Source organism: Taudactylus pleione, unplaced genomic scaffold (assembly GCF_031769625.1).
Source record: "Taudactylus pleione unplaced genomic scaffold, aTauple2 ptg000336l, whole genome shotgun sequence".
In the NCBI taxonomy this organism is placed as follows: Eukaryota; Metazoa; Chordata; class Amphibia; order Anura; family Myobatrachidae; genus Taudactylus; species Taudactylus pleione.
This window is the reverse complement of record NW_028284737.1, coordinates 4,813,109-4,836,664: the sequence shown is the minus strand read 5'-3', so window position 1 is coordinate 4,836,664 and position 23,556 is coordinate 4,813,109. Positions and strand designations below refer to the sequence as shown.

General features: G+C 42.3%; 1 protein-coding gene across 1 annotated transcript in view; it reads left to right on the top strand.

Annotated features, from left to right (window-relative positions):
- Positions 1-23,556, top strand: part of DMGDH (dimethylglycine dehydrogenase) — a 106,867-nt gene that overhangs the window by 17,575 nt on the left and 65,736 nt on the right. Inside the window, exons 2-5 of the mRNA XM_088443914.1 lie at positions 84-258; positions 7,646-7,744; positions 9,129-9,293; positions 12,012-12,216. Of these exons, the coding sequence (XP_088300040.1) occupies positions 84-258; positions 7,646-7,744; positions 9,129-9,293; positions 12,012-12,216 (644 nt within the window). The remainder of the gene's footprint in view (positions 1-83; positions 259-7,645; positions 7,745-9,128; positions 9,294-12,011; positions 12,217-23,556) is intronic.

The window sequence follows — 23,556 nt, the reverse complement described above, 5'->3', positions numbered from 1 at the left end:
TTCCATGTAACAGAATGCTGGGATTGTCAGCCATCTTGCACCTTTATCACATTGCAGTGTTTTATTACTGTCTATAATAACAGTGTGGATAGCCGGCCCTCAGCCCTCGGGAAGAGATGGAAGGACACTGCAGAGACTGTGATCATTGGTGGAGGATGTGTAGGGGTAAGTCTGGCCTATCACTTGGCCAAGGCTGGTATGAAAGATGTGGTTCTACTGGAGAAATCAGAGCTTACAGCTGGATCTACCTGGCATGCAGTAAGTAGGTTTTATGTACATTGTTATCATTGGTGTCTAGTCTAATACTGTCCTTTAAAATATAATTCTACCTGTTGAAAGCAGGGGTACAGAGGGGGAAGGCGGGTACAGGTACAAAGTATATGGGCATGTTTTGGTGCCCAGCCAAGTAGGAGACACGGCTTGTTAAGAAGGCCCCAGTATTCAAAAAGTTGTATGGCCACACCCACATATGAATGGCCACGCCCCCTTCTTATGCCCTTACAGGTCTTCTGGTGGTCCTAGTTGACACTGTTGAATTTGTCAATAAACCTTTTAATACATTCCTGCCTATAAACCTCTAAGATTCACCTGCCTAGAACCTCTAAGACAAAACCTGTCTATACCTTCTGAAACCACAAGGTGTCGCTAATTAGCGCTGTGTTTGATTATACCATTAATGGAATACTGAGACAGTTGAATAGCGGTCCAAAGCGCTAAAGATTATTATTCAGGGAAAAGTACAGATGTTACAACGCTATGATCTAATAATGAGCGCAAATAAATTGTACAAACATTAGGTCATAAGGTACAGTTAAAATACATGAAACGGTTATTAAAGATCAAAATACAATGAGCAATATGAGACAGAGAGAGAGAGAGAAAGAGAGAGAAAGAGAGACACATCAAAATACAATGAGAGAGATATCAATGTCTGCTGGGAGCACATGTTCAAGATGGCTGGTGATGGTGTGTGTGTATGTGTTTGTGTGTGAGGGGGGGAGGGTTAGGAATGCTTCCTGCCCTATTGTCCAAACCGCATGGTCTATAAACAAACTCCATTATGAAGCTACCTCATTGAAATCTCCCATAATGCCATAGTTAATTAAATATGCAAGCTGGATATCATATGCCAACACATCAGGCAAACACTGCACCATTTAATATTCCAACATGTACAACACAAGCTGATTCCAATATACAACAATACCATCCTACAACAGACCTCATCCAGTACCCACTAGACCGTGGGGAGGGGGATGGGCTGAAACACATGCTCTTCCTTTGTTTATAAGCCTCATGATCCCTAGGCAAACTCCAATTTGAAAACTCACATGAAGTTGTAACTCTGTAAATCATACATCCATAAATGATCACAATTATAATAAAGACAATATACCTATCTGACCCATACAACACCATAACTGGGTAGAATTATAATTTCCTTTGTTCACCCCACATGGAAGTAGCCATCTCTAATAAACTGCAGACAATATACCTATCTGACCCACACGGCAATTACTTATGACCATTCAAAGCTGTTATTAATTCAACTTCCATAATATATATCTGATACCACCCTATGATTACATTCATGAGTATACAACACATACCAAGCCTATCTCTCCCAAGCAGAGATATTGTTCAAGCACATGGCAAGGCCCGCAAGGCCCTAACACAGAGCACATGGGAAGGCCCTAACACAGAACATATGGGATCTCAATCAACCAGCATCAATCATTTACAAATATTACAAAAACTCCATAATCAATCCCTTTCCTGCATGCTGATAAGACTATTGTACCCTACAGTGTAGATGAAAAGTACAGATTAGATAACATATCATCCACCGTATGCTAACACAGACTCATGAATATCCTTAGAAAACTACAAACCACACACCATGCTAAGCTAATAACAGATTAACACCAAACATAGCTACAGACACCCAAATAGGCTAAATATTGCACATTTTATACTTCGCTATAACCCAGAGGAACTGAGACCCATTTTTCCGTTGTCTTGTGAGGGAGCGAACCTCTCTCTTCCAAAGATCTGCAAGTGTGTCTGCTGGCTGTGTGTTCTCAGGATGTGCATGCTATGTTCCCGCCCCCTTTTACCTGTGAGGTCATCAGAAAGGGAGTATCCTTTTGGTTACCTGAACTACTGTTCCCAGTTAGCTAGCTCTATTGATTAGACTGGAATAACCAGTCCGTTGGACAAAAATGTAAACAAGCCTACACCATGTTATTGTCTTTTGGTAAAGGTTAGAAATCTGTTACAGGGCATTTATTGGACAATTCCAAATGGATACAAAAGGTCTCAAACCTCCTTTTGTATCCCCCACATGCAAATCTAAGCTGCTATGGCAAACAACATTTCAAATAGTTATTCTCTCTAACATTCATATTTCATAGCCGCATGTTCTGATCTTCATATTGATGTCACCGGAACGCTGTGGAAACAGAGTAGATCAGTATGGCTCCACACACAGTCCAATTGTCATTTACTAAGCCATAGTTACAGAAAACATTTATTTCTTTATATACTGACATTGCGTTTAAACCAAGTAATAATTATCCTTTTTGCGTTACGGGACCATTGCTTTTAAATGTATGTATGCGGGGACAACAGCACTGAATTGCGTTGTGCGTCTGAGGGTCGGTGGGGCACTCAGCGAGCAGCACTAAGCTGGAAGGGCATCTATGTGTGTGTGTGGCCATGCCAGTATGATTTTGGGAAGGATCACTAAAAAACTGACTGTGTTCTGTTTAACATTGTGTGTATGAGTTGCAGGGAATTTTGCTACTTTTCAAATATAAGTCTGTGTGTGATATTATACACATAAGTTCATGCATGATGGGCCACATGTACACACACCCATATATATATATATATATATATATATATATATATATACACACACATATACACACACACAAGCACACGTATTTTTCTGATGTTTTTAAACTGCAATTGCAAAATGTGTTTATACAGTGAATTTAATCCTCATACAGGAAGGAGGCTTCCAGCTGTGCTGTCGGAGCCTCCCTGTCTATTCTGCCTGTTTTGGGTTGAAGATGGGCTTTGTATAGGGTTCCAAATGCTAATAAGTTAGTGTTTGTGTTAAACACTGTCTGCCTGTGTTTGAGGAAGGCTGACTATGTACCTTTTTTTTACAAAATAGTGCTGTGAGATTTTATTTCTAAGATGGAGTCTTGACGCCCTTTACAAGATAGCATTGCGCAGATTCCAATTGCAAACAGATTCTGTCTTCGCCAATTATCCGGTTTTGACAACACTGTATATTTACTTCTATCCCAAGAAGAAAGGCATTTACATTTATTTATTTAAAGGTTGCAATACATATTATGTAACAAATCGCAACCAATCAGATAATATAATGAAACTGTTGCCCAGTGATCCACAACAGGCAGTCTTCACCTGTGGCTCCCAGCTGCTTCCTGATTTATTACCAACTTTGTTTATGTTATATTTTGTAACACCTGTGTAATATGCCTGTTAATATGTCATTACAGACAGGTGTCTCTTTCTTTGATTAAACGTATTGAGCCAAATGTAATAGGTTGAGAGTTTTCTGACACTTCTTAAACTCTGCCAATGAAAGGGGCCAATGTATCAAAGCTTGATGAGAGATAAAATTGTGAGAGAAAAAGTATTAACCAATCAGCTCCTAACTGTCATTTTTCAAACACATATACTAAAGATGGGACTGCGCTTATTTATTAGAACCAAGTAGTGAGATTGCAGAAAAAATTAAATAGCAGTCAGATTTCCCAATAATGATGATAATTTAATCACAAATTAAAACTAAAATTACAATATACATATATAACAGTACATTACAATAAATATAATTATTAACAACTATAATGCTGGGATCACATTATGGATAAAAAGATCTATATGATTTCAACATTCAGTCTAATGAATAACATAGTCCCCCCCCCAAAAAGTACCTGTTGAAGGAACAATAACTATCTCCCTGAGCAACCCCGCGGTTCAGGTACACCAAGTGCGGTCAAAGCTTGTGACCTCTAATAAGCTTCACAAACATTATCTTATGGTTTCTGCCTATTTGGAACTGTCTAATCATATGTGATCCCACAGAGCATTCTGCATGGAATACTTTATACATACACATGCAAGTGGAATACCATGTAATCATCAGTGAACATTAGATACAATTCTTTATTGTTCCTTCAACTGGTGCTTTTTTTGGGGGGGGGGGACTATTTTATTCAATAGACTGAATGTTGAAATCATATAGATCGTTTTATCCATAATGTGATCCCAGCATTATAGTTATTCCTAATTTATATTTATTGTAATGTACTGTTATATATGTATATTGTAATTTTAGTTTTAATTTGTGATTAAATTATTAGCATTATTGGGAAACCTGACTGCTATTTAGTTTTTTTTCTGCCATCTCACTACTTGGTTCTAATAAATAAGCGCAGTCCCATCTTTAGTATATAGTTTATGGTTCTTTGGGTATACACACATCCTCTAGTTGTGGACTAGCAGCTGCTATAGTAATTCTAGAATTATTTTTGTAGATCTGGTGTATATATAGAATTTGCATAAACAAGATTAGCGCCGAAGTCATTTTGTTATTGTATTTTTCAAACACAGCCTATAAAATGTAAGTTAGAAGCTGATTCGTTGGTGATTTATATCTCACAATTGTATTTCTCATCAAGCTTTGATACATAGGCCCCATAGGTGCCTATTCATTAAACCTAAAAATTCTCTGGAGATCATTAGCTTTAGAACTCTCATGGCGTTCTAGCTAATTATAGGTGGAATTCATCATTCCACCTCTCCATAAGTATCTATTCCGAAAAGCTGTCATTTTTGTGATGACAGCTTTTCGGGAAATAGATACTTTTCCCTGCATACACTACCTTATCGCATCTGGAAACAGTGCTGCGCATGCGCTGTTACAGCTGTAAAACCAGCGCATGCGCAGCACTGCCTACAGATGCGTTAAGTTTGTGTACATTCCCCCAAACTCACCCACCTCCCCGCTAAAACCTCCCCCCCCCCCCCCGAATTACCTGTCCGCGCAGCAGCCTCCGGCTCCGTCCTGCTGGTCTGTAATGTGGTTTCCCAGCAGACCACATGACAGATTAGAAAAAAAAAACTTTTTTTTTTTTTTTGTCTAAACTTTCTTGTGCTCTGCTGGGGAGCACACATGTCCGACCAGCCTCCGGAGCCTGAGGATGGAGCACAGCGCCAGAGGGACTCGTCGGGGGACCTGCACACGCAGATACAGGTAAGTTTCACCTGCTATTCGCCACCTCACAGTGGCGAATAGTAACTGCATCAAATTCCGAAAATTGATAATTTTCGGAATTTGATGAATACCACAATTTCCACATCCCCATACTAATGTATGGGGAGTGTGGAAATTAACGCAGGGGAACTTAGCAAGGAGATATCTGTGATATCTCCTGTGCTAAGTGGCTACATGAATACCAAAATAACGTTATTTAAGGAAAATGTCCTTAAAAACTTTATTTTAGTGTTGATGAATAGGCAAGTCCGAAAAACTTGCATGTTTTCAGACTAAAAAAAACTCACAATTTAAACTCTCATCCAGATGTTTTCCCATTTTGAAGATACAACTCATAATAGTGTGAGAGTTTAATGGTAAACTCTAGTATTTTCTAAACTCTCACCCTATTCCATTTGGCCAATTGTTTTACTTTATAACTGAGATATAGAAATAAATGTACTAAGCCTTGGACAGAGCTAAACTACTTACCAATCAGCTTCTGTCACTTTACAGACTTTGGGGTAGATGTACTAAGCCTTGGAGAGAGATAAAGTACCAATCAATCGGCTCCTGTCACTTTACAGGCTGTTGGGGAGATGTACTAAGCTCTGGAAAGTAATAAATTACCAGCCACTCAGCTCCTAACTGTCATGTTACAGACTGTATTTGAAAAATGGCAGTTAGGAGCTGATTGGTTGGTAGTTAATCACTCTCCAATTTCTCACTTTCCAGAGCTTAGTACAACTGCCTCTGTGTTTGAAAAATGAAAGTTAGGAGCTGATTGGTTGGTATCTCTCTCCAAGGCTTAGTACATAGATGCCACATCCTGTAAAGTTAGGAGCTGATTGGTTGTCTCTCTCCTCTCTCTTCTCCTCCAAGGCTTACTACATCTAACCCTAAGAGTAATGTACAGCCCTTTTCAAGGTGAGAGGGCTGTCTGTTTTGGAGGTTTTGGACAGTGAAGCAGATTACCTATCAGTGATGTAACCAGTAGTAGATTATAGGGGAGATGTATCAAACCTTCCAGAGGAATAAAGTGCAGAAGTTTCCCATTCTCTAGCAAACGCTCAACTTCTAGCTATCATTAAACTAGCACAGTTTACAGTATATAATGACAGAAACTGCTTGGTTGCTATGGGCAACTTCTCCACTTTATATATCTCGAAGGTCATTTTTCTAGTTTAGTTTAGAAAATGAAAGCAAACCTCCCAATGATACTTAACCTCAATTTAACATAAATTTTGTGCATTTTATAGCACTTTTCAGTTTAGACTATTTTAGTCAGATTAACAGAATCAATAGGAATAGATTCCTAGAACCTTTTCTTACAGAGGGCTCTATTTATTAACATTATTTTTACTAAAATAAAGTGAAAAAGGGTGTTTTCACATCCTTTTCACATTATTTTAGTATCACCTGTAGTTATTACAGGGCAATTGGAGTAGAATTAGTAAAATTCCGCGATCGCGGGGGCGGGGCTTAGCGCCGGGGGACGGGGCTTAGCGTCGGTGGGGGGGTAGTAGCGGTGGTCAGTCGGCGCATGCGCGGGCTCTTAGTCACGGTATTTTTTCCGAAAATACCGCGACTAGAGTGCGGATGGGATCCGCAGGGACAGAGCTTTATCGCAAGCTCTGTCCCTGCAAGGGATTTATAGTAAATCCCTGTGATATTGTCTGAATTCGCAATGCGAATTCACTCGGTAATATCACACTACAATCCGCATTCAATATGCGGATTGTAGTAAATAGAGCCCAGAGCGAGGATAATGAAACAATTAAGGTATTTTTTTATTTTATTTTACATTTTGTTTTTTATCGATCTTCAAAAAATAAACACTGCCTATATAGCAAGAGAACTGAAACACAAACAATAAAAGGAGGGGTCGTGGAAGTGAGTGAGGCAACACGGGGCGCAGATGGAGGTGTAACCTACATACAGTTATTAAGCGGGAGCAATAGTACATATAATACTGTATAACAAAACCGTTTAACAATGGGGGAAGATGGAGAGGTAGAGTAGGAACAATCTAATGCTTCCATCTGAAATCTACACTGAACTATCATCATAACCATGGAGAGAGTGGGGACTGGATTATTTTTTCAAAGCAGAGCAATCAAATAACCTATTTTAATTATGTAACATTAACAGAACAAAACTTATTTTTGTTTTCTATTAACTATAACTCCCAAACCTCATACAATTAGAGTAAAGTGGTTTCTTTGTGATGATAGAGTAGTAACCTATAAGTATCTGTTGTAGACTATGACAACGATATTTGATGCCAACTTGTTTACTTTAAGTACAGTTTTAAATTAAATGTTTTTTGTTTGTTTTGTTTTACAGGCTGGATTAACAACCTATTTCCACCCTGGGATTAACCTAAAGAAAATCCATTACTACAGCATCAAGCTTTATGAAGATCTGGAAGAGGAGACTGGACAGGTACACGTAGAGCCTCGCCTAGTCTCACCTGGGTGGAACCGTAGCAAAATCACTGACCCTTTTCAGAAGCTACTGCTTATTTGCCATTTTGCATTACATTCCATGTAATATCAGCAAATAAGTCTGGGAACTCAAACTGGCACCCAGGCTTGGATTTGTGAAGAGAGAATATTTTACTTTCGAGTCCCTTTCCTATGACAATAAATTGTATGTTGTTAATTTACCCTCTGTTGTTATCCTATATGGTTTATAAGAGTCATTTTACTGTAGGCTACCTGGAAATTAAAGATTCCCATTCTTCTTGAGGTGGGCATGCACAGGGCTCCGAGAGGGAGTTTACGAAGTACCCAAGTCCACTCCTAATAAGGAGGTGCCACCACAGCCCACAAAAGGGAGTTTGACCATGCCCCCATCTACGCCATACTCGGCATATATTTGCTTCTGAATACATGCCCACTCCTCAGCTTTACATCATGTACCAACGCCTATAGCGCCTTAATTATATTCGCAGCATAGAATTCAAACCTGCTGATATCAGCAGACGGCGCTATGATGGTAGAAGGTATGTATTTATGCATATATTAGTAAGCAGACATGCCAGATCTGACGAGAAAGAGAATAATCACTTTCAGCTACTGATAACTGTTCTAGAGAATGTATCCTATAAACAAGCAAAGATATGTTGGAAGTGTTACATACAGATATGACCTTTATGGTCTGAAATGTGTGTTTTTATAAAAAGTCCACAAAATGGTCATGATCCCCATGTCTAAGCTACTTGTCACAACGTAGTCTACCTCTTAACTCCCCTTACACTGGCTCACTCCTTATGTCTTCCGTTTGCCTCCCCCTTTGATTTAGACTGTAAGCTCCATGAACCAGGGCTTTTCTCCCTTCAGTTCTTGTCACCTACTTCTCTTGCACCCCTGCTACACATCCTCCTTGGGCTCTCTGCCCCTGGACCCCAATCACCTGTGTTTTGTTTTTTTCAGATGAACTAGACCTGTCATTTGCGCCCACGCTGACCGCTACAGGTTTCAGCTGACGCTGTACTTTTCAATTGCACACTTGCATCAGTGGCTGTGTGGAGATTTGTAGTGCTATTTGTACTGTACTGTTTTACCCTGTATTGCCTTATTGTTTTGCTCTCTGTACGGTGATGCAGAACATTTGTAGCGCCCTATAAATAAAATGTAATAATACTTGAGTGGAAAGAGGTTGGACTGGAGTTTACAGTTTTGTACAGTGCTCCTCTTCATTTGTCCCCACCTCTCGGCACATAGAGGAGCACTGCTCATTAGTGTAGACCGCACAGAGTGGAGATTAGGCCTAGGACTGCATGCTTGCACTTAGAAATCGACCTCACCATTGTTTTCCTCTTCAGGCTGTTGGGTTCCATCAACCGGGAAGTCTCAGAATTGCTTCAACTCCAACACGAGTAGATGAATTTAATTACCAAATGACGCGGGCCCGATGGCACCCCACTCCACAGTATATGGTGGGACCAGAAAAAGCAAAAGAGCTGTTTCCTCTGCTCAACATGGATAAGGTAAGGAGCTATTATTAGCACACATTGGCTGTTAGAACAAGCTCTTCAGCATCTGAGGATACAGGATGAAATGATCTCTCATTCATGTCATCAGAAGAAAGACCTTACTTATTGGTCAATTTTGCGGTATTATGTATATGAAGCCATGAAATGATGGCATATGGAAAGTGTGTGTTGGACAGATCTGGTGACCTGTATGATGAGTACACATTAAACTTACATTTACAAATAAATCTCCTTTTGATGCAACGTGATCATCTATGCAGCCAAGCAACAGGCACTGATTCACTGGGGTTGTTTATATAGGATCTCTCCAGACAACATTGTCTCCCATTAAGATATCTGTACTGACCATAAGCTAGTGATCCACACTACAATATTTTGTGTAGGACTCCTGTAGCCTCTGGATTGGTTCTGTGATATGCCTGCCCTATGTTCTGTGATATGATTTGTCCTATGTTCTGTGATATGATTTGTCCTATGTTCTGTGATATGCCTGCCCTATGTTCTGTGTATATACCTTGCCCTATGTTCTGTGTATATACCTTGCCCTATGTTCTGTGATATGATTTGTCCTATGTTCTGTGATATGCCTTGCCCTATGTTCTGTGATATGATTTGTCCTATGTTCTGTGATATGCTTTGCCCTATGTTCTGTGATATGCCTTGCCCTATGTTCTGTGATATGCTTTGCCCTATGTTCTGTGATATGCTTTGCCCTATGTACTGTGATATGCCTTGCCCTATGTTCTGTGATATGCCTTGCCCTATGTTCTGTGATATGCCTTGTCCTATGTTCTGTGTATATACCTTGCCCTATGTTCTGTGTATATACCTGCCCTATGTTCTGTGATATGCTTTGCCCTATGTTCTGTGATATGCTTTGCCCTATGTTCTGTGATATGCCTTGCCCTATGTACTGTGATATGCCTTGTCCTATGTTCTGTGATATGCCTTGCCCTATGTTCTGTGTATATACCTGCCCTATGTTCTGTGATATGCTTTGCCCTATGTTCTGTGATATGCCTTGCCCTATGTACTGTGATATGCCTTGCCCTATGTTCTGTGTATATACCTTGCCCTATGTTCTGTGTATATACCTTGCCCTATGTTTTGTGTATATACCTTGCCTTGTGTTGCCTATCCTTGCCTTGTTTATTCTATTATCCTTTTTATGTTCCTGTCCTGAGCTTCTGTTAATGATGATGATGTTGTTGTTGCTGCCTTCTTTATTTTCTTGCCCTGGTTTGGTTGCCTTCTGTATGCCATGCTGGAGTTTTGGCATTTATGTGACTGGGAACTCGTTCACCAGTATCTGGTTACAGGGACCTTCTCCTCCCTTGTGCTATCCAGCCGCTATCTTCTCTATTCTGCGTTCCTGGTATTTGTCTTCCCTACTGTTAGATTCCGCTTCCCCCTAGTTACTGCTCGCCAATCCCCCGTCTTTACTGGCAGTGAGTGACTGACCACAATTCTCAGCTTCTAAGTTGAGTAGACTTGCAGTACTATATTTGCCTTTTTTTCCCAGCTTTACGTACACAGGCAAAATACAAGGTTTTCACATTCGGTTCAATAATTGCTGAACTTTAAATAAAACGTCAGGCCCTGGCTAAGCTGATCAGCACATAATAATTAAAACCGCAAAATGGAAAACTGTGCAGTGCCGATGCTGCTGGCCTGTGTTGTAAGCCTACGCAAGCACCCCGATGGTTACTGCAGGGAGACACAGAATGATTTTGGATGCAAGAGCTGTGGATTTCAGTGGGTGTTCCTTCCTAGTAGGTGACATGGGGGTGGCTGGCCAGACACGGGCTTTTTGCTGACAGCCACTCTGTCTAAAGGGCGTTGGATGTAGGATGTGGGCACTAGGTGCAGGAAAGTGCCCCAGTCTGAACCACAGGCAAAACTGAGATTTCGTATTGAGGGATGAGATATTTAAATTGGTGTCAAGGGGGGGAGGCAGCACATTTTGGGGGTTCTCCAAAGTAATAAGTGTGACACATGGGGGTGTAGGAGCTTTTTACATCGGTCCATGTGCATTTCCAAATGGGTCCCCAAATTGGCATTTACACTGGGGCCCTATCCAACTATTTAAATTATAAAATGAAATGATAATTCGTATGAAAATTAAGGGATGCTAATATATTGCTCCTCTCGATCTACTTTATTTTGTATTCCTTGGCACGCGGCAGACGCAGCTGCATTTTATGCTAATGCCATAGTCTACTTCTTTAAATCTGAGACGCCCACTTGCAGCTCCTTACGCCTGTGCGAATCCGTCTGACACACCATTAGACAGCCCATCGGACGCACCATTAGACAGCCCATCAGACACACCATCAAAGCTTGCAGCAGCCCTATGACAGGTGTAGTTTCTCCATCTGAATATGGACTCCTGTGTGAGCGTCTTTGGACGCAGCCACTGTTAGCATCACTCCCGCGTCTGCCTAACCACCCCCTGTTACGCCCAGTAAAATCCACATTCGCTGCCCAAATTCGTTCTGAATCTCTGTGCAGTAACAATCAGCATGCATGCTTATAACACTAGCCAACTACGTGATCATCAGCATTGCGTGTGGTTAGCGTGTGCAACTGAGAATCATGCCCTATGTGTTCACCTTACACATGTACTGTAGTTGTTTACAAACTATTGGTAGATTTTAAATTTTTTTTCTATTTTTTTATTATTTCTAAATACACCAGTTATTTTCTCTCTAGGTTCTAGCAGGATTATATAATCCAGGAGATGGCCATATTGACCCCTACTCGCTGACCATGGCCCTTGCAGCAGGTGCCAGAAAATATGGTGCCCAGTTATATTTCCCAGCACCGGTGACGGCCCTAACACCTCGACCTGATGGGACATGGAATGTGGAAACCCCTCAAGGAACAATTCAGGCAAAAAGGATTGTGAATGCGACAGGTAGGAGGAAATAGAGGGGGAGATGTATCAAGCTTTGGAAGAGCTAAAGGACCTGATTCAGAGATGTACGCTAACCCGATGGTTAGCGTACATTTCCGATTGTTAGAGGACTGTGCATGTGCAGGATATGTACGGTGCATATGCAGCCGCGAGCAGTGCCTTCCTGCACTGATCAGGTCCTTGAGCGGCTGAGTGACAGCATTCCTGAAAAGAAGGGAATGTCGTCCCCCTTTTTTTTTGGAAGGGAAGAGGCCAGGGTCTGCGTCGGTGGATGCAGATTTTCCTGGCCTCGTTCCTTTTTAGACAAATGTTCAATTTCTATGACTAATTATAAACAAAACACCACCCCAGACTTACAAGGACATTGGGCCTGATTCAGACCCACTCGCGAGCGGCTGTCCGCTCGCAAGTGGGTCGATGGTCTGCACTGAGCATGCGCACGACGGAGGGAGCTCCGTCGTGCGCATGCGCCAGACACGACGAGCGAAGGACTTTCCTTCGCTCGTTGTGTCCGATCAAAGAGGGCGTGCTGTCAATGTTGATTGACAGCACGCCCCCTTTGGTGGGCGTGCCGGGGGCGTGCCTCCCTGACGGGGGCGTTCCCACGGGAACGCCTCCCGTCAGAAGCCGGCCCACTGACATCACTAGTGATGTCAGTGGGAGTGATTTTGGCTCTGATAGAGCCAAAATCACTCCGGAGCTTGCGGTTGAAAACCTCAACCGCAGGCTCCGGCTCGCAATTTCGATGGTCGCGATGGTCACGACCATCGCGGCCATCAAAATGCACGCTCGTATAGCCTGTGGGTGGTGACCCACAGCTATACGAGCGTCCAGGAGGACGCTCCATGAAAATGGAGCCCGGCCCTCATTCAGAGCGTGCGCTCTGCTCAGAGCGTACGGCTCTGAATGAGGGCCATTGTTTTGTGGCAATTGTGGAAGCTTTGTTTGAGAAGGTCAGATGTGAAGATACAGCTGAACATGGCCACACAGACTGATCATAGCATGTCCAGATCTCTGTCTGGTTTTATCTAATGCTGTGAAGTGAGTCGATTTTGTGTGACCAGTTTAAAAAAAAAATAATGAATAGGTGTTGCCCATAGCAGCCAATCAGATTGTAGCTGTCATTTATCTAAACACTCTATAAAATTATCACTAGGATCTGATTGGTTGCTATAGTCCTATAACACTTTTTTATAACACCTTTTGATTGTCCTCTTTAGAAAATTTGATAAATATCCTCCTAAATTGCATATTTCTGATAATCGGATGAGTCTGAGATAAAATGTAACAGTGTCTCCAATGGGTCATGCAGAGAAAGGGTGGCCACAATCAGAAGAGCAGGTGAGGAAGAAGCAAATTCCACCTATGGAACCAGAAGGTAGTTGAGACTCGGGAGAGACCAACTATCTATCATGTGATAAAGGATGCTATCCATGCTTTTTATCCATTCACACTATATTAACCATTTCGTAATTTTTTGTGATCGCAAATCCATTGACAGAAAGCAGAGGGAGAATTCAAGCACAGGGGCACATTTAAATAGCTATTTAATTGACTGCCGTATCCAGAAGGTGGTACTTAACGTGGATTTTTGCTTGTAGCTCCGGAGGATCCGAGGAAGAATCTACATTAAGTTCACCCTATGGGACTTAATGCGTGGGAAAACCCATAGATTCCAGCACTTAAACGGGAATATATAGGCTAAAACGTGCTACCCACAGGTTTACCGTGCAGGGAAATTGACTAATAACTGAATAGCTCCATGTGTTAAACCTGGAGCTTTCCCCACATGGGAAACACCATGGCTAATTGAATATGCATTAAAATCTAGATTTGGCAGCAGAGGCAGATTGAGTGGAGCGTGAGTTCCAGGCGCCGGCGAGAACAGAATGTGCCACAGAGGGCTAGCTGCACCAGGGGATAAAGTGGGGCGGAACTGCGTTCTGTCACATGCATTGGTAGTCAGTACTAGTTCCGCCTCTATCACTGCCCTGACCCCACAATTGTCCTAATAGGTGCCCAATGGCACCTCTTCCCAGACGGGGGCTACCTGACTGCCGCGGCCGTGACACTGAGGAGGGAACTCTGGAGCTGCTCTGCATTGTATGTGCATGGAGAACACAAGCCAGAGGCCCGTAAGGATTCAAGAGAGGAGCCGGAAAATTTGAGGTGAGGTTACAGGGGGCATATTGAGGAATAGGGGCACTGTGTGGCATACGGGAGGGACTGTATGGCATATGGGGGGGGAACTGTGTGGCTTTGATCAGTTCTTCCCACAAAGGCTTGTAATAGTGATTCTCAGCTCTTCAGTTAATTAGGAGATGTACACTGCCACTCTTTCTGTCCTCCTTGTTTTGTGTAGGGGTAACATATGTTTGTATCGGGTGCATGTATCCCCTTTTTGTGCACAATTGTATTACTCTGTGTATTGTATTTGTAAGTAGAAGGTATCTGTTACTTCTGACTGAAACCAGCATCTGTTTTTCACAAGGGAAACATTCTGAAGGACATTTGACAAAAAGCCTGATACATTTTGCGTAAGGAGGACAATTCAGTTTTCCCTGCCAAGTAACCATTTCTCTGTAACAAATGGGAGGGTTCCAAAAATGTGCTTATGTGGACACATTACTGTTGTGAGAAACAGACCGAGATATTATGGTGTTGGTTGTACTAAGATGAACCCAACACCACAGAGCAGGAATAAGTAACATCACTGTCCGACTGCACGCTGCACGCACATTTGCCTTTATTACTTATTAAGCCACAGTTCCGGACAAATAACATTCTGTTCAGGGGCTAGTTGATAACTTATTTATCATTGTTATTTTTGCATCAGTTACCTTTTTAAATAAATGTGTTTTTTTACCCATTTTAAATAAACTTTAAGTGCTTTATAGAATCCTTTCCATCCATTTTCAACCTGAACTATGAAATAACTTCCTAGATACAGCACTCCAAGAAAAAACCCTGACCTAGAAGAACACAAGACATGTAAGAGACCAAAAGGGTGAGTATCGTGGTGATCCCGAAGCCAGATAGAGATCCCACTCAATGTTCTAACTATAGACCAATTTTAGTGTTAAATGTGGATCTAAAAATCTATGGTAAAATCTTAGCTACACATCTGGGCCCCCTCCTTACTCATTTAGTTCACCCAGAACAAGTAGGGTTCATCCCAGGCAGACAGGATCCAGACAACATTATGAGAGCCATGGATCTGATTCACTCCATTCATGGTCAGAAACTCCTCTCGCTCATCTTGGCACTTTATGCGGAAAAAGCCTTTAAAACCGCATTTATGGATGCTTTGCGTTTAGAGTGCGTAGGGTGATGGATTTTTCTGCCGTATGTTTAGATGGCATATTCACATTATATTGTACTCCCTCGTCAATAGTAATAGTGAATCAGATATGAGACAGGGACTCTCCCCCTTATTTTTTGCCTTGATTATGGCACCCCGGTCAGCAAGGATTCCTGGTAACAGTAACATCACTGGCGTAAAAGTTAGTTCCTCCAAACATGGATAATGTTCTCATTTCATTAGCCTATCCAACCCAATCCCTTCAGCCTCTATTTGCTGAAATTGACCTATACATCAAATACTCAGGTTCTATAATTAACACCTGTAAGATGGAAGTTCTAGACTTCTCTATACCTAGCGCAACTAAGTCTTCTTTAGAAGATTAATTTCCGCTTAGCTGGCTCTAGCAGCTGATAAAGTTTACCAGTAGATATCGCCAACTCTACCAGGCTAATTCATTTTGTATCCTTTCTCAAATGAAAATGGACTTGAATTCATGGGCTAACCATTTTATATCCTGGATGGGTTGGGTAAATTCAGTGAAGATGAATGTTCTCCCTCAGCTCCTATACCATTTTTAAACTCTCCCAATCTATGTTCCACCATATGTTTTTAAATTCCTTCAATTTCATACCTCACGCTTCATTTGGGCAGGTAGGCGTTCTCATGTATGTCTAAAGCTACTCCACACAAAGTGGTGGACTTGGCATTTCGAACTTCAAGTGGTACTATATGGCTATGCAACTCGCTCAGTGTGTACTATGGTGCAATCCCGAAGCAAAAAAGGTTTGGTCGGACATTGAAGCAAATGGACTGGGGTTGTCCACTGTGTCGTCCCTCCACTGGCTCCCTAGTCCACATCGCCCTCTACTCCTCTTCTCTCACCCAATAATGTCTCACTCAATCTGGGATTGCGCTAATCAGAAATATTTGCTTGCTCCTCCTGCTTCCCCCAATTATACTGCTTTTTGATGATCCTTATTTCCCCGCCCAGGTATGTCCAGAAACTCGCTCAGTCACTGGAGGGCAGGCGATATCCAATATTTAAATGATATTACGTGGGATAACAAATTTCCCTCTTTTTTCAGAACATCAATCTGAGTTAGCCATACCCTCTAAATACTTTTATCAATTCCTCCAGTTTAGACACTTTCACTATAAAGTTAAACAACTTTTCTCATAGGCTTCTCACAACATTTGAAACCCTATGCCTGAGATGATCCTCGACTAACTGTTTAGTTTCCCTCTTATATTCATTGTTAATTCAGGAATCGTCTTCTTCGCATGACTCGCATGAGGTTGATTGGGAAGCTGACTTGGGGAACACATTGGATGGGGATGACTGGTCAGAAATTTGGGGGAATGCTGCCTCCAGTTCGATCAGTGTTAAAATAAAGTAGAATGTTTATAAATTATTGTATAGTTGGTATTATGTAACTTCCAGGTCTCTGTAAAATGTTCTCAGATATATTGAATAGATACTGGAGAGGCTGCACGTCTGTAGTCCCCTTCCTGCCCATTTTGTGATCATGCCCAAATTTTCATGTATTCAAATCTGTAGCGGGAGGTCACTGGTCTCATCTCCCACGTTCTCCAGATCCCCATCCTGTGTGAACATAAGTTATTCCCTTTGCCTCTGTGACTCCTTACAGCAACCAGGCATTAAAATAAACAAATCCGTCGCATTGCCTCTGTTACCACCTCTCAGGTTGCCGCTGATTGGAAGCAACCAGCCTCCCCTTCTCTTTAATCAATATTATCTCGTATTTTGTATAGATACCGTATGGAATACATGATCAGCATTAATAATTCCTCTAAATCATTCAGCAAAGTCTGGAGCCCTCACATAGTGCCCCTTCCCAATTTGAAATAGGTTAATTCACCTTCATCTCTCTCTCTCTTTATCTATTTTTTTTTTCTAGTTTGGTGTCCACCCATCTAGATCTCTCTTCTCTTTCCGTATTTGTTTCTTCCTCTCTTCTCTTTACTACCGTTTGCCACACCGTCACTTCTCTAGACTCCTTATCATCATGCCTGGGTATGGCATGATGTCAAAGGTGTGTTTTAAATAGAGGGGAATATAGCTGAAGGTGCACATACCTTCTGTACGGGCTGCCGTCGGTAGGCGTCAAAATACCAATGCCTATCTTAATCCTGAAGCCGAAATGCCGAAGGACGCCTGACCGAACGAGGTAAGTCCAGGGCACCCTTAGCGTTAACCGCGCGGGGGAAGTTAGGTTTAGGGAGCATAGAGGGGTTAGGGTTAGGTTAGGCACCCCTAGGTGGGAGGGTTAGGATTAGGCACCCCGGGGAGAGGTTAGGGTTAGGCACCCCCTGGGAGGGTTAGGTTTAGGGTGCAGTAAGGGGGGTTAGGCACTAGGGGGGGAGGTTAGGGTTAGGCACCACTAAGGGAGGGTTAGGGGGGAAGAGGGGTAGGAATAGGGTACTCGCCTGCCCTGACGGGGTCTTCTCCCTTCGGGCTGTTAGCGTTGGGACATGAACCGGTGGCTATTCAGGCGCCGGCTCTTCATACCCATTCCCTCCAGCACAGGCACGTAGCCGACCATTGCAATGGTGAAAAAAAATTGGATTATCACCATTGCAGGGGTAGCTATCTTAGAGAAAATATATCAGTTTGTCAGGTGGGTTTCTGGGTACTCAGAAATCTCCCCCTTCATGCGCCGCTGAGTTGTTTAAACTCTTGTCTTTTTAAGGTCCTTTCGGCTAGGGTGAGATCGGGTGTTTGTATTCCAGCTCATCCGTTATGTCTCCAGTTTAGAAGTGGACATGAATAGCAAAACATGCAGCCAAACAGATCATCGGAATATACACAACTGCACAGAGTACTACAGGATGATCCTGTGAGAGGCAGTGCTGCATGGGACAGAGACTAATACCCCTTTTTCACCAAAATTCCGGGTCTGACCCTGAGTTGGAACAGAGTTCCTATCCAGATCAGACCCGGAATTTAGCCGGCGCTGACTCAGGGTATTCCCGAATTGGCACCGCTCACATAGACTCGGCTTTCCCGGCGTGAAAGTGGACGCTTGGAGATGACGTCATCTCTAAGCACCACTGAAGCCGGACCAATCGGCCGGCTAGCAGCTCACTCCAGGTCATCATGACCCGGAGTGCGCTGTTCTCACAGCAGGGTTTCACGGGCTATGCCCGTGTTAAACCCTGCTGTTTACCTGGGTTGGATTGCCGGGTCACTCGACCCGGCGATCAAACCCGCTCCCCTTTTACACCAGGGAGCTGCCCGGGTTAACCCTGCAATAACCCGGGTTTTAGCTCCGGTGTAAAAGGGGTATAAGAAAATGGAAAGAGCAGGGTACCTAAATAGCACAGACTGATGATGTACAAGGCAACCGATGCAGAATAGTTGCAGTGTTATATACACCTCTTCATGTAAATATATTTATTTGTTTGAACTCTTAACTGAACTAAAATCAGATACATACAGATGCTGCACAACACTACTTATATTAATAGTGCTAGTAATAGTTTCTTAAACTTGTTTATGAAGTGTTTTTTGTTTTTTTTACCAAAAATTATAAAAATACTTGAAATAAGCATATAGTCCTATACTAATGCAATGCTGGCGATCTATGGATGCCTGCAGGCAAATAGATTATTTGACAATCTTTATTCTGTCGACAGTCAGTATGTCGACAGCCTTATATCAACGGGACACTGCTGGAGATTATGTAAGATCTACCTACTAGCCAGTTGATAAGGAAATCATTTAAGTAATGGTTTGAATATACAGTATATGGCTATGAATGTATGGTCCATTATTTCCCTCCCCCACTCAGACTCTTGTACATGTAACATTAGTGCCAAGTAGTTCTGGCTTCGGGTTTCCTGGCTTTGGACAGCTCAACTGTTACTGGAGTCTATTCAGAGCCAAGACTGAGCGGCAGGACCAGACTGAGCCAGAGTATGCTGCTTCCCAGCTGCTTCTCTGCTTTTAGATACTTTCACAAAATCCAAGTGTGCAATGAGTTGCAGACCCTGCTGTATCATTGCAGCCAAGATTTTAGCCAAATTCTGCATTTGTATATTCTTAAAACCCACAGCTATGTTCACTTATATTTCTAATCTTACTCACAAAGGCTCTTTTGGTCAATGGAACATCTAAAAAACTGTGTGTTCAAATTTGTTTGAGAACAACTGGTTACAGAAAATAATTAATGTACCCATATTCAGCAAACCCATGAAATAAAAAAATTATATAATATATATTTTTTTTTTCCCCGCTGTAACAGGCTATAAGAACACATTTTTGTAATTATAATATTCCTTAGTTTCTTCTGGCTGCTATTAATGATTATAATCCTAATTCCACAGTGTACTGTGACTTACATGTCACACAGCATGATGTGATGAGCAGAGTGGATTGGGAGCACCCATCTGAGCTCTGTATACTTGTCTTCACATAACCTGCTGAGAGCTGAATTAAGGAGGAGCAGAGTGTGCATCTGCCCTGGGCCTCCTTTCAGACCCCCATCCCCCTCCTTCCATCCTTAAATTACAGCTGCAGTGATGAGCAGGACTGCACAATGAGCTGGAGAAGTGAAGATAGAGGTGGAGTCTGAATGGGGGCAAGGCTTCATGGCACTGTACTGCCAGCAGCATGGTGGAGGGGAGAAGCTGCTGCAGACGCAGAGTGATGAGGACTTTCCAGCGTCCAGCCTTTAGGGTAAGAAGATCCCAGGGAGGGGTCCCTGTATGTATGTATGTATGTATGTATGTATGTATGGGAATAGGTGTATGACTATGACTATGTGAGTGTGTGACCAGGGGCGCAGAGAGGGGGGGGGTACTGATTACCCAGGCTTGCTGAAGGGTAATCCGCTACTCCCTCTTAGTCCTGTTGGCGGCAGCAGTGCACACTACTGTAAGTGTGTACAGGGAGGCTGCTGAGCGCAGCAGTAGTCTCCTCTGCCTGCCCCTTATATTAGGGGGGAGAGAAATTTCTCTGATCGCAAACCGAATTTGCACCTGGTGGGAGCTTTTCGCGACACCGCAGATACTTGTTTTTTTTTGTTTTGTTTTTAATGGAAGCAGCCACGTCTCTTTACCATGCCCTGACCATGCTCTCTAAAGGCCTGTGTGTGACAGTAGGTGTCTGTGACTGTAAATATGTGTATATGTATGTCTGTGACCATGTATATATGTGTGTGACTGACTGTATCTATGTATGTGTATATGTGTGTGCATACTTCCAACCATCCTGATTTTCATGCAAGCATCTAAAGTACTTGCATGAAAGGACTGGTTCTATCAGAGGTGTGACCTCGGTGGCTTGAACTCCGATAACAATTCCTTGCTGCACGGGGAACATGTTTAATGTAGGCAACCACTAAACCTCCCCCATGTTCTCGGATTGTAGAAGGCACCCTGTGGAGAGGGACTCTGGATAGTATGGCTAAAGCTGCAGAAGAACACCTGGCACTTGCTTGTTTGGTCATAAGAAATAACCTCTGTCCCATCCTTCATTTAACCCACTTCTGGCTCAGTACTACCAACCAATAATGGAGATAAACAGTCTCTCATTTTTTGAAAATGTTAGGTGTCCAGCGAGTTGCAAAAGTAAAATATTTAAAGCCGCCATTTTAAAACCAGTGTTGCTGGCCCAATATATATATATATATATATATATATATATATATATATATATATATATATATATTTACAATTTACAAAACAAGTTTCCAGATATTATTGAAGCTGAGTTGACATGTCACCAAAAACTGTTTGAAAAACCACAGCTATCAGGCCTGGTTGTAGCGAAAAAGCGGATTTTGCGTCCACATGGGCATAACTGCACATTTATTTATTATTTATTTATTTATTAACAGTTTCTTATATAGCGCAGCATATTCCGTTGCGCTTTACAATTGGAAACATTGATAGAACAAAACAGGGTAATAACAGACAGACATAGAGATAAGAGGGCCCTGCTTGCAAGTTTACAATCTACAGGGAAATAGGAATTGATACACAAGGATAGGTGCTATATATATTGCAATTTGATCCGGCCAGAATGCAGAGTTTCTTGGTGGGCTGCATGATCCAGTCACACAGGAATGTCGGCAAAATGTCAGGAGTATGTGAAAGAAAGACAATATGTGAGGTTATGTGTGGACTGTGAGAGGGGATGTAATAAGACATGGAAGCTATGAAGGCTATGTGGTCGGTTCTGGAATCTGATAAGCTTGTCTGAAGTAGAGGTAAGTCTTATTGTGCGTGGTAAGGCATTCCATAGAGTAAGTGCAGCCCGAAGAAAGTCCTGTAACCGTAAATGGGAGCAAGTAATGCGCGGGGGTGAGAGACGCAGATCTTGTGCTGAGCGGAGAGGTCTGGTTGGGAGATATTTTGAGATGAGTGAAGAGATGTATGTTGGTGTAATTCGTTTAATGGCCTTATGTGTAAGTAACAGTATTTTGTATTGAATACGGTAGAAAACCGGCAACCAATGGAGGGACTGACAGAGCGGGGCAGCAGACGATGAATGTTTGGCAAGGAAGATAAGCCTTGCAGCTGCATTCATAATGGATTGTAATAGCGATAGCCTGTTTTTGGGAAGACCAGTAAGGAGACTATTGCAATAGTCAATGCGGGAAATAATGAGTGCATGGATTAGAGTTTTTGCAGTGTCTTGTGTGAGATATGGTCGAATTTTGTATATGTTTTTTAGATGTATGTAACATGATTTTGAGACAGATTGAATGTGGGGAACAAAGGACAGTTCAGAATCAAGGATGACACCAAGGCAGCGAGCTTGTGGGGTGGGGTGGGGTGGATTGTTGAGTTATGAACAGTGATAAAGAGATCAGATTGGTAACTGTTATTGGCCGGTGGAAATATAATTAATTCTGTTTTAGAAATATTAAGTTTCAGGTAGCGAGATGACATCCAAGATGAAATGGCAGAAATACATTCAGTGACACGGACCAATACAGATGGTGATAAATCTGGAGAGGATAGGTAGATTTGAGTATCATCCGCATACAGATGGTACTGAAATCCAAAAGAGCGGATTAGTTTGCCAAGAGAGGTGGTATAGATTGAGAATAGCAAAGGACCTAAGACATAGCCTTGCGGTGCTCCAACTGATAGAGGTAGCAAAGAGGAGGCAGAATCAGAAAAACGCACAGAAAAAGAGCGATCAGATAGGTAGGAAGAGAACCAAGAAAGAGCTCTGTCCTTAAGACCTAGGGATTGTAATGTTTGTACGAGAAGAGAGTGGTCAACAGTGTCAAAAGCAGCAGAGAGATCTAGAAGAATTAGGAGTGAGTAATGGCCTTTAGCCTTGGCAGTGACCAAATCATTTACTACCTTAGCCAGTGCTGTCTCTGTGGAGTGCTGGGAATGGAAGCCAGACTGAAGTGGGTCCAATAAGTTGTGGGAATTAAGAAAGTGTGTGAGGCGGGTGTAGACAAGTCTCTCCAGTAGCTTGGAGGGGCATGGGAGCTGGGAGATGGGACGGTAATTAGAGAGAGTGTTAGGGTCAGAATTTTGTTTTTTCAGAATGGGAGTAATCACTGCGTGCTTGAAGAGTGATGGAAAGATACCAGTAGAAAGAGAGAGATTACAGATTTTAGTTAGGGTTGGGATGAGCATCAGCAAAATCCATAACTTTCCCTTGTGTAAAGGAAATAACAAACCTTTGAAGATGGACAGAAGGATTTAACCAGAGGTTATAGGACGTTTGTTTCCCTGCCAGCCATAATTGTGTAAACATGTATATCTCACATAAGATAGATGACCCTGGAAAGTACCAGTCATTTGACCAGGCTCTACTAGGAGAAGTCATTAAGAGCTTTGTGTATTGTTCCTGAACAAAGATCAAACCAGTGTTGCTTATACCAGAGACACGCTGTCTTCTAAGGGTGTGTATTTCCTCACCTAAGTCCAGGGGTATGTTTATTGACATAAGCCTTGGAGCTACACTTCAGAAAGAGCTGAAAAGTAATTAAGAACCCCTGCCCAAATGATAAAGAAACCCTGTAGTCCAGCTAGAGTAACAATAC